This window comes from Bos indicus, chromosome X (assembly GCF_029378745.1).
Source record: "Bos indicus isolate NIAB-ARS_2022 breed Sahiwal x Tharparkar chromosome X, NIAB-ARS_B.indTharparkar_mat_pri_1.0, whole genome shotgun sequence".
Classification (NCBI taxonomy): Eukaryota; Metazoa; Chordata; class Mammalia; order Artiodactyla; family Bovidae; genus Bos; species Bos indicus.
Window position 1 is genome coordinate 52,243,259 of NC_091789.1, and position 11,083 is coordinate 52,254,341.

Genomic DNA, 11,083 nt, shown 5'->3' on the forward strand with positions numbered 1-11,083 from the left:
ACACCAGGTGGCCAGATCAGAATGTCAGCTATGAGAGCCTCGGACCAGGATGCTCAGCAAGGGGAAAGAAGGGATGGAACTTGGGATCTTGGTATAATGACTTCAACCATTATAAAAAATTCCAGAAAGCTCTGTCTGGTGAATTTTGGCAACACATAGACCTTCCCTCCCACCTGCCTGCTCTGCCTGTTCAAGCTGCTGTCAGGCTTCTGTTATGATGTAGCACCAACATAACTCCAGTATCCGAGTTCTCTACAAAGAACTTTATTTAAAGAGAAAAAAAAATACAATGTTGTCCCTTAAAAGCCAGCATATTGAACTAAGTATAAAGTAATTTTAACTCTGTCTGAAAAAAGAAATCTGATAGGTGTTAAATAAGCATACTCCAGAGCCTGCATACAGTGAATCGCCAGGTAGCAGTAGTGTATCGGCAGTCAGCAGCACAGGGAAACACAGGGCTCTAAGAGGAATGGGGCAGAGACTGAAGTCTGGACAGCTGTATCCAGTGTCCCAGTCATGGGATGGCAGAACAGGGTGTGGGGGAAGAACTGGGCAGCTGATACAGAGGTGGGTGATGGAGGTAAACACTCAGCTCCTTGCGAGGGACCCTCTACAGTGGGAACAAGTCAACCTACATTGATGGGGGAAGAGATACACCAATGAATGTGATGTAGCTTTGGGGTCAACAACAGATGGGATTGCTGTGATATACATAGAATTTTCCAAACAGAACTGGATTCATACTAAACAAGCCTTTCCAAGACATCTGTTATTCTTTGCAAAATGTACTTCTTTTCCTTAAAAATGAAGACGGATGGAACCAGGTGGCCAGATAAGAACGTCAGCTAAGAGAGCCTCAGACGAGGGTGTTCAGCAAGGGGAAAGAAGGGATGGAACTTGGGATCTTGGTATAATGGCTTCAATCAGAGTTTTCTGGAATTTTTCACCACCTGGAAGCAATCCCTCCTTATCTATCATTTTCTGGATTACTGAATCCCGAGATTGGAATCCAGTGGGAGTCTGAGCTGAAGAAAAATTTACACTAGTGAGAAGGGGGCGATTGGGCTAGAGGAGAACTGGAAAGAGAAACATGCACACACAGATATGCTGTCAATTACATTTTGATTAAACTTCATCTCCCCACAAAATTGAACACAATGAATGATTTTCCAAGGCAATGAGTATATGTGTGCATGTATGTGCACTATAATCTTCAACATCACTTCTGAGACTGCTGGAAGTTCCTCCCAGACTGGATGGAGAAATCCTGCACCATTTTCTGTTGCTCCAAGGAGAAGGTAGGCATGGAGTTGACAGGTTTAGGCTTTGGGATGAAGAGCACAGGCTCAGTCTTCTTGGGCCTGAAGTCACTCACAAGCAGCTTATCATTCACAATACAAAAACTGGAGGAAATACGGACTCTTAGACAATTGACAGATGTACCGACCCACACCCCAAAAATTATCTGCTCCCACTGGCACTCAGTAACCAGATTCCTTCCATCCCCCTCCTGTGTCTGTCCCCAGACTCCTTGACTGGTTCCTCTGCCCCTTGTACAGAGCCCACCTTCAGAGAGATTGTCTACCAGCTTCACTCAATGGATAGCCTGATCCCCAACCCAGGGACAACTTCACATCTACCCTGAATAGCAGCCCAGTACACTACAGCACAGGAGTGCACATTCTGATCCCCATTTTCAGAAGAAGATACCAAGTCACAGAGAAGCCCTGTGACTTAACCAAGGTCACACAGAGAATGAGTGTTGGGTCAAGGAGAAAACCCATGTGCTCAAGGAGAAAACCCATGTGCCAGTGAGAAAGCCCATGCTCTTCCTAGGTTAGACTGCTCCTTGGAACTACCTGCTGGCTTTCCACAATACTGAGTCAGCCTAAGGTCTGCACCACCACATGCCTAGGGCCCTGAGACCAGGTTGGTTGGGCCATCCCACCCACAACACAGCTCTTACCTGGAAGAGGTGGCAGGGGTAGTGATGAAGGTCCGGGTGAAGGAACGCACACAGCCAGGAAACCTTCCTTCTACTTCAACAAAAAACAATAAACAAGAGTACCCCTTAGAGCCCCATGTGTTTACGGGTTCCCACAGAGGTCCCCAGTCAGGGTCTGACTTGACACTCATGCTGAGGGGTCAGTTGTTCACTTGGGGAGCCTGGGTGTTGGGAATGGGGAGGGCAACTGGAGGGCGGTCTGCTCCCAGTAACATGTTCCCATGACAACCACTTTACAAGTTCATGGGATACATTTTCCTTAACTGCCCAAGATGTGGGTATATGGGGAAACTGAGAGGTTAAGTATTGGCCCAAGTTCTCAGTGTAAGGATCTGGTATGGGAGCCATGAAACTCCACAGCCTGTGTCCCTAATGCCCAGAATGAACAGGGCAGACATGAACGCAGTTCAGACCTGGGTTGTCTGTGGGAAAACTGAGGGCTGGAGATCACAGAGGGGAAAGGGAGGGGAGGGGAGGGAAAGAAGGGGAAGGGAAGGGGAGGGAGGGGAGTCCAGAGGAAGGGACGGAATGGAGAGCAAGGGAGGGGAGGGAAGCTGGAAGGAGGGAGGGAGCCCAGCCAGGGGAGGGAGCAGTGGACGGTCTGGGAGGGATCTATGAACACTCACCTTCCTTGAACACTCCATTCACAGAGAAGCAGAGCATTGTTTGCTGAAAGGGAAGAATGCAGGTACTCAGTCACCCCTCAACTTGATTCCTCCCCATCTGCAGCTTCCCACCCCTGCTCCCAACAAGGCAGGAAGCAGGTGCCCACCGTCTGGAACCACATGTCCACCATGAAGGACTTTAAGTCATGCTGAGTTTTGGGCAACCCACAGAGGGCATGCACAATGTCACATTTTGTGTGTTTCAGCAGCTGGAACCGCAGATCTGTGGAGGAGGGGAAGCAAGCAAAGGTCAGGGACCCTATGAATCTTCCACTCACTGCCCTTTCCTGCCCAGTCTTCCCACCACACACTCACCAGGGTCCTTGAGTTTCTTCATATTCCTGCTGTTCTTGAAGTATGCACACATGCTGCTTCTAGGAGACACAGAGGAAATGGGTTGGTGGTCCAACCAGCATAGGTGTCAGCAGGAGCTGGCCTGCATCTGCTGGGGAACCAGATGGCCCTGGGGAGGAGTCTGGGCTGTGATACTCACGGGCCTGGGTCCTTGAAGTGGAATGGAATGGTCAAGGAGAAGCAGGCTTCCTCATGATAAGCACACAGGAGTCCCTGGCGGTCCCCATAGTCATGGATCAAGTAATATCTGAGGGGGAACAATGAGGACAGTCTAGCTCTGTGATATGGAACTCAAAGGAGATTTGAAAACTCCCATGAGCAGACCTGCAGAGCAGGCAATGGCACCCCACTCCAGTACTCTTGCCTGGAAAATCCCATGGATGGAGGAGCCTGGTAGGCTGCAGTCCATGGGGTCGCTAAGAGTCGGACACGACTGGGCGACTTCACTTTCACTTTTCACTTTCATGCATTGGAGGAGGAAATGGCAACTCACTCCAGTGTTCTTACCTGGAGAATCCCAGGGACGGTGGGGCCTGGTGGGCTGCCGTCTATGGGGTCGCACAGAGTCGGACACGACTGAAGCAACTTAGCAGTAGCAGCAGCAGCATGAGCAGACCTGAGTTTGGGTGGCCTCCCCTGTACTAGCCCTCCCCTTGCTCAGATTCCCAAGGGTACTTACTGCTGCAGGAATTGCAGGATTAGACTCTTCAGCTCATCAGATCCAAAGAAGCTTCCCTAGAATCAAAACAGTTCTCAGGACCAGGGCTGACACCCCCTTGTGTACCACCTAGAACCCTGCTGGATCCTCCATGCTCACCTTGCATGTTGGTAAGCACTTGGGGGCTTCAGTAGCACACTTAGACCCTGAGAGTGTCTCCTGGCCATCCTAGGGGAAGGAAGAGGAAGTCAGCAGGGCAGTCCAGGATGTGATGCTAGATGATCAGGGAAAAGAACGGACCCAGGATGGGGGTGGGGGTCTGAGATAAGAGGAGAAAGGGTCCTGGAAATGCCAGGGGCAGGACTACATGTCTGTCATCTCCATGGGTCCCCGAAGCCTGTGGAGAACATGGTTGAAGAAGATCCAGGGCCTTTTCAGGTTCCCACAGAGGATGGTACACTCTTCCTCCCGCAGGACATGTAAGGGTCAGGTTCAAAAATGGAACTTGGACAGGTCCTAATGGGTTTCAGAGTAGTTCGTGGGCACTGTCAGTGCTAGTTAGAGGACTCTGTGATTAAGGGATACGCTTACCAAGCTTAGTAACCTGGGGAACAACTCCAGGATGGTGCTGCCAAAATCAAGACAAAAGAGAAAAGCCAGTGAAAATGTGGACGTGACCCTCCTCATGAGAGCAAGTCACTTACAGTAATCACAGCCCTGTGTGTGCCCCCCACCCACAATGCAGTATGCTAGGCTTCCAGGGCCTTGGTCACCACTCCATGGACTGACCCAGAGGAAGGCTGTTCCCTCTATCCCTTCCTCCCACCACCTTTCCCCTGGGTGGCTCCCAGCCAGACTGTCCTGATTCCCTTCTCCAGTGCCACAAGGACCAGCAATTCAAACCCTTACTGGAGGTCTTCCTCCCCTCCCTTCCTCCCTTCCTCTACCACCCAGTGAAGGCTGTGGAGAGAAGAGGAAATGGGGGGGATGAGAGCCCAGGGCTTTGCTACTTCACAGGGGTTTCATCACTCTGTCAAGTCAGGACAAACCTCAGGGATGACCCAGGAGGCTGTGACAGGGAGGTGAGTGAGGTGGGACTCAGGAGGGAGGGAGGAGGATGAAGACAGACATGGAGTGGAGGGAGGAGGGGAGAGATGAGAGAGACATAAGGGTGTAGAGGCAAGGCAGAGAGAGACCTTATGTTGGTTGACTTATCAGGGGAGGTGGTGCACGTAGCATTTCTGTCAACCCACATCCCTTCTGGTTCCAGCTGTTGACCCTTGTCCATCTCCCCTGCAGACTTCACCTGGAATTATGGGGAACACCCACATGGACTAGATGGCTCTGCATCCACACCCATCCTTTCCCTACAAATCCACTTCCCTTCATCTGTCACCACCCCATAAGCCTTCCCACATCCCTTTGAAAGGAAGATCTAAGTGCTCCACCTCACCTCAGTGTTGGAAAGATTCAAGTTCTTGGTGTGGGAAGCATTCTCCATAATGGTGGACAGGCTATGCACCATGTAGGGTTTTTTGTTGCTCTGGTCCAAGGACGAAAGCTATGATGAAGAAAGAAGAGTGAGGACCCCAAAGGGGATATCTGAGACAAATATGCCTCTTCTATCTGATCTCTCCAATCCTCATCATCAGCCTCAACATTGGGCCTAGGTCCTCACCTTGGACCTGACCTCTGGATGGATGTGCAGGGAGGCGGGCATGCCATTTCTACGGTTCCATGTCATTCCAATATCATAGATCATCAAGTCTCCAGGAAACCAGGAGGGAAACACAGGCTGAGAGGGCCCTGGTTGGTGCACCTCCAGCACCATCCCATCCCCATGATATCATCTCCGAGTGTCTTTCCCAGACAGACCCTCTACCCTCACCTGCCCTACAGTTACTGCTACAGCCATACCAGGGCCAAAGAGGAGTCTCTGGATGTCAAGAGATTGCTGGTGGACATCGTATGGTTTGTTAATGGTCAGCTTCAGTGTTAGGGATGGGGTTCAGTAGCTCTGTGTCTGAGGGTGAGCAGGGGGAAGAGGTGGGGCTGGGTATCAGTGCACAGCTTGTGTTAAGTCTGCATTACCTTCATCTGCTCCACCTTTTCAGACTTCAGTGCTTTCTGCACAGATTTGGGTGCATCACAGGGCTCAACAAAGATAGATATCTGTAGAGAACACAAGAGGGGCTGGGTAAGCTCCAGGAAATCTGTGCATGGGATCAAGCAAGACCATGCCCCTCTCCTTCCCTCTTGCCCCTATTCAGCCCTGTTCATGCCCTTGACACACACCTTTTCATTATCCTCATTGAAAATCTTGCCATTGACATTCTTCAATGCACCGGCAATGTTGGCATTCTCTACAAAGAATTGGGCCTGCATTTTTTCATAGTGAAACTGTAGGGAGAGTGACAAGAGAAGCAGAATATGAGACCAGAGCCATTTCTCATCTGGGCCTGCCATCTACCCCATTTCTTCTCATTGCCTCCATGTCCTCTCTTACTTCGACTGGAATGAAGGGGACACTGCATTCCTTCTGAATCAAATCCAGCAGCCACTTCTCATCATATTTTATACCAAAGGGAATCTAGGGGCCAAAGAAGAAATGGGAAACAAAATTGATGCAATAGAATCCAAGGTTAAGATAAGACCCAACTGTGTCTTACTTTAGAACCTATTTTCAGGCTTTAAATAAATTCTTAACATAGGACAATATCTGTTATCGCTAACTTTTGTACAAGGCATGGATTTGCTAAATATAGTTTCTTTCCATTCATATACTCTTCCTGAAAAAATAATATGTTTCACATGTATTTCCTTTTATAACGTTCCAAGAGATCCATGTGAGATAGGCCTGGCCTGCCACTCTGACATGGACCCCAGAGACTCAACCTCCTCCCACACTTAGCTTGAGCCAAACTGTGTGATCTGGTATGAAGTGCTTCATCTCCCTGGCAGCAGGTTTCCTCCTTTGCTTTTAGACAACCTCTCCCATGCTCCTTCTTGCAGTCAGTCTGTTTCCTTTCTATTGCTTCTCTGAACTTGCCCTTAGATGATCTAGGAAGATAGTCCCTAGTAATAACAATACATTACCAACACCACTGCCCCAGAAAAGTTCCCAGCATCTCTACACAAATCCAACATGACTCTCTCTCATATTAGGTCCATTTATCCAGCACACTCACTATAATCTTGAACCAGCTCCCCAAGGTCTCATTCTGTCTGTCTCTCTCCATTCTTCTCTCTGAAGGCTTTTGCTTTGTCTCCATATTAATATGCATTTGCTCTTGTTTCTGAAAACTGCTTCTCTGACGACGGGATGGAACAGCATAGGGAGCACTGTCGGGAAGTGGAGAGAAGAAAGTGGTCCATATAGACTTAGAAAGTCTTCTCCACATTTTTCCACATGATATCAGAGCTACAATAAAGATTGCTTAAACATTAGCCAGATCCCATCATTCCTCACTCTTCCAGATTGGAGAGAAGAATGACATGTTTAACTACAAGGTTTTATTGTTCACTGGTTGGTACATGTCAGCCATGCTCACTGGTCACTTACTATCTTGTTTGGAAGTCCATGGGAACATCACCTGAATCTTGCTGCTGCTGGGAATTGACACGTTCAGACGAATAGTTGTATCGCCTTCGGTAAAAACTCCAGCTTCGTGCTCTTCTTTGTAAAGGGTTCGGTTTATCACTGTCCTCTAAAATTGACAACAACAGATCAATGGTCCCAATACCAGAAGAAGTCTTGGGTAAATATCATGGCTAAGGAAAAAAATATCACTGACTGTATAATCTAAACAGAAATGCATCACTGTGCAAAAAACAAAGGCTGAGAGACTTCACTGTGGCTCCACTTTTCAGGAAATGAGAGGTGCAGAGCATTCACAGCCAAGAAAACAGGCACAGAAGAAAGGGTCTAGATCTAGAGTGTAGTCTGTGATGTTAGATCCTGCTCTACTTGGTTCAGGCTAGGTGACATGGGACAAGTGACTTTTAATCCCCAAGTCACACTTCTCTGCTCTGCTCTAGGGGGACAATAAAACATTCCCTGAAATCTACCCTGGTGTGATGTTCAAGGGTTGAAACTGGTCTGCCTCACTGGAGGAAGAATTAGAGAAATGAAAGATAAGTCTGATGAAAATATCCAGAATGGAGCCTGGAAAGATATATCAGTTCAGTTCAGTTCAGTTCAGTCGCTCAGTCATGTCTCTTTGTCCCCATGGACTGCAGCACGCCAGGCCTAAACTCATGTCCACTGAGTCGGTGATGCAATCAAACCATCTCATCCTCTGTCATCCCCTTCTCCTCCCACATATAATATGGAAAATACCAAAAGCAAGGTGTAGAGAATTAAAGGTGATGCAGTGAGTATACTGAAAACATGGTTAATGTGAATCCCAGAGAAAAGGAAAGGAAAAGTAGAGAAGTGATATTTGAAGAGAACTTGGTTGAGAAGTTTCCAAAAGTAACAAGAAATCAACTTAGGATAACAATGTTAGTTGGAGAAAAAATAAATTTTAAGGAAAAACATTCCTAAAAAAAAATGTATTCGTTTCACCATAATGTAACAAAAAGTCAGAAATTTTGTGACCAGAAGATTCAAACTAAAAGTAATATTACAGGCTTTTTTTTGGGCAGAAGAAATATTATCCCAGGTGGAGTCACATAGATACAGGAAAGAAAGACTAATATCATTTGTGAATATGTAGGCAAATTTAAACGAGTAGGCAAATTTAAACTACATAAAATGATGATAGCAATATTTTCTGGGGGTTCACATATATAGAGAATGAAAATGAATGACCATAAATTTGGAAAGAGTATGTGGAATCAATGTGTCTCAAGGTCCCATAATTTTCTGAGGAGTTTTAAAGAGCTAATGAACTAATATTAGATTGTGAAAGGACTTCCCTAGTGGCTCAGATGGTAAATAATCAGCCTGCAATGAAGGAGACCTGGGTTCAGTTCCTGGTTTGGAAGGATATCCTGCTGAAGGGAATAGCAGCCCCGTCCAGTATTCTTGCCTGGAGAATTCCATGGACAGAAGAGCCTGGTGGGCTACAGTCAGTGGTGTCCCAAAGTGTTGGACACAACTGAAGCAACTTACCATGCACCACCACCAGACTGTTAAAAGGCAAAAATGCACATTGTAATATGAAGGGTAAGCACTACAAGAATAGCAAAAGGATGTTTAGATATCTGCATGAATTAAGAATTCAATAGTTGCAAAATATTAACCATTTCAAAGGAAAGGAAAAGGAACTTAGAAGCAGCAAAATAAATACGTAGCAATATGATACACATAAAGCAAATTATATCTATCTTTACATTAAAAGATTCAGGCTAAATATTCTAAATAGAAAGACAGATATTTTCAGACTGGACTAGAAACATTTCATCAAACACTCTTGAAAAGAGGAACATGTGAAATTTAATCATCAGGTAATCTGAAAATAAAAAATGATAAAATGTATAACTTGTCCACATTAATCTACAGAAAACTGGTATAACCATATTAGTAAAAGAAAATGTACAGTTTAAAGAGAAACATTATAAGAGAAAGAGGGAAATTTCCTTATGATGATGGGTTCAATGCAATAAGAAGATATTAATACAAAATTCTAAATTTGTATACAGGTCTTAAAATAGAGCCAAAATATGCAAAATAAAACCTGACAGAAATAAGAGGGAATGGACAAATCCACAGTCACAGTGAGAAACTTTAACACTTCTCACTGAGTGACACATAAAATGGCAAACAAAAACTCAGCTAGAGGCAGAGGATTTTTAAATGTGACTTAAACAAACAAATTTATTTAATTGACATAGAACAATGCACATAGCAAATACTCATTGAATATTCCAGAATAGGTCATATGCTAGGCAAAAAAGCAAGCCTCAAAAACTAAGGACTAATACAATTTACCCTGACTAGTTAATGCAATATTCAGTAGCAATGGTGGGGTTTCCGTCCTCCCTCCACCTCTAGTATAAATACAAAGAACATTAGTTTACACAATCCCACCCTCTACCTAGGTTATCATCCCCACTCTCCAAACCCTAGACCCAAGAAGATCACATTACTCTTTTCCTTAGCCAGGGAAAAAAATTCACCCAGCCAAGGCCATTTCCATAGGAGGGGAAGTTTTTTACCTGCAGTCATAAGGAGTTTTTGAGAGCCCATTTCCTCAGGAGAGTAGAAAACAGTCAGCCTGGGCCCTCTCTCACCTTTCTCTAAACGAGGATTGGCTGGTTAAGGGTCCTATGGGGAGGGGTGGGGAAGGGAACCCAGAAACCCTCCTGTCCTGTGGAGATCTGAAAAGAAGTTCTCATGTAGAGTGACTCACCCATGGGGTAACCTGAAGGCAGAGATTTGTCACCGCTGTCCTCACAGGCTTCTCTAGAAGAGAATGTGTGGTTCTGGAGCTGGAAGTTTGGAGAATATCAAAGAAGGCTGCCAAGCAAAGAGAGAGCAGGCCCCAAACTCTCTCTCAATGCCAAGCAAGATGGAGTCCTTACAGGAAGTCCTTTCCCCAAGGGCATAGAGGAGGAGAGCCCTGGGGGCCAGAGGAGCTTTAACTTCTTATAATAATAGCCCTCTGGGTTTTCTACCAGCTTAACACCCAGGGACCGTTTCCAACTAAACCACCCCTACAGAGGTGTTAGGAGGCACCGGGGACCCGGGTACTTATAGCTACAAACACAGAGAACCCTCTATGCCAGATTCTGCATTGGCTACATTACACTGTGTTCCTTCATTCTGCAGACCCAGAGAACTGTGAGTGCCAGAGGTAGGAAAAGTTCTGTACTTGCTACATTGCATCTGTTCTTTCATGTATTCTTCACAAGGAGATTCTGATATCAGAACCACCAACTTTTCAAGGTTGCTGAGGCTTACTGAGGTGCTGGAGCTTGTGGAGTCATTCAGTTGCTACCTGGAGCAACAGAGACCGGAATTGAGCTCCAAGGAACTGGGTTGATTTCCCTATGCACAGATTCACTAAATTCTTGGTTCAGTTCGGTTCAGTTCAGTTCAGTTGCTCAGTCGTATCTGACTCTTTGCGACCCCGTGAATCGCAGCACACCAGGCCTCCCTGTCCATCACCATCTCCCGGAGTTCACTCAAACTCACATCCATCAAGTCAGTGATGCCATCCAGCCATCTCATCTTCTGTCGTCCCCTTTTCCTCCTGCCCCCAATCCCTCCCAGCATCAGAGTCTTTTCCAATGAGTCAACTCTTTGCATGAGGTGGCCAAAGTACTGGAGTTTCAGCTTTAGCATCAGTCCTTCCAAAGAACACCCAGGGCTGATCTCCTTCAGAATGGACTGGTTGGATCTCCTTGCAGTCCAAGGGACTCTCAAGAGTCTTCTCCAACAACACAGTTCAAAAG

General features: G+C 46.4%; 1 protein-coding gene across 3 annotated transcripts; it reads right to left on the bottom strand.

The window, feature by feature from the left end:
- Positions 1-297: 297 nt before the first annotated feature.
- Positions 298-10,308, bottom strand: LOC139181095 (nuclear RNA export factor 3-like). Of its 3 annotated transcripts, none has more exons than XM_070783881.1 (17): positions 10,039-10,308; positions 7,245-7,389; positions 6,871-7,024; positions 6,189-6,272; positions 5,978-6,082; positions 5,774-5,854; positions 5,136-5,243; positions 4,879-4,988; positions 4,274-4,310; positions 3,842-3,910; positions 3,704-3,759; positions 3,164-3,271; positions 2,986-3,044; positions 2,778-2,893; positions 2,632-2,674; positions 1,967-2,039; positions 298-1,403 (listed from the first exon to the last, which is right to left on the bottom strand). In XM_070783881.1, the coding sequence occupies exons 1-17, from the start codon at positions 10,040-10,042 to the stop codon at positions 1,220-1,222; spliced, it is 1,536 nt and encodes a 511-aa protein (XP_070639982.1). In that variant the 5' UTR covers positions 10,043-10,308; the 3' UTR covers positions 298-1,219. The 3 variants fall into 3 exon arrangements, with proteins under 3 accessions (XP_070639982.1, XP_070639981.1, XP_070639980.1); XM_070783880.1 differs by lacking the exon at positions 10,039-10,308 and adding an exon at positions 9,845-9,993 and having other exon boundaries at positions 1,967-2,036; XM_070783879.1 differs by lacking the exon at positions 10,039-10,308 and adding an exon at positions 9,845-9,993.
- Positions 10,309-11,083: the final 775 nt, after the last annotated feature.

Excerpts from the sequence above, each read along its gene's own strand:
- LOC139181095 (XM_070783879.1), bottom strand. The coding sequence starts at position 9,875 with ATGGGCTCTCAAAAACTCCTTATGACTGCAG. Across the intron at positions 4,989-5,135 it reads TGAATCTTTCCAACACTGAG|GTGAAGTCTGCAGGGGAGAT; the intron begins GTGAGGTGGAGC and ends CCATAATTCCAG. Across the intron at positions 4,311-4,878 it reads GATAAGTCAACCAACATAAG|CACCATCCTGGAGTTGTTCC; the intron begins GTCTCTCTCTGC and ends TGATTTTGGCAG.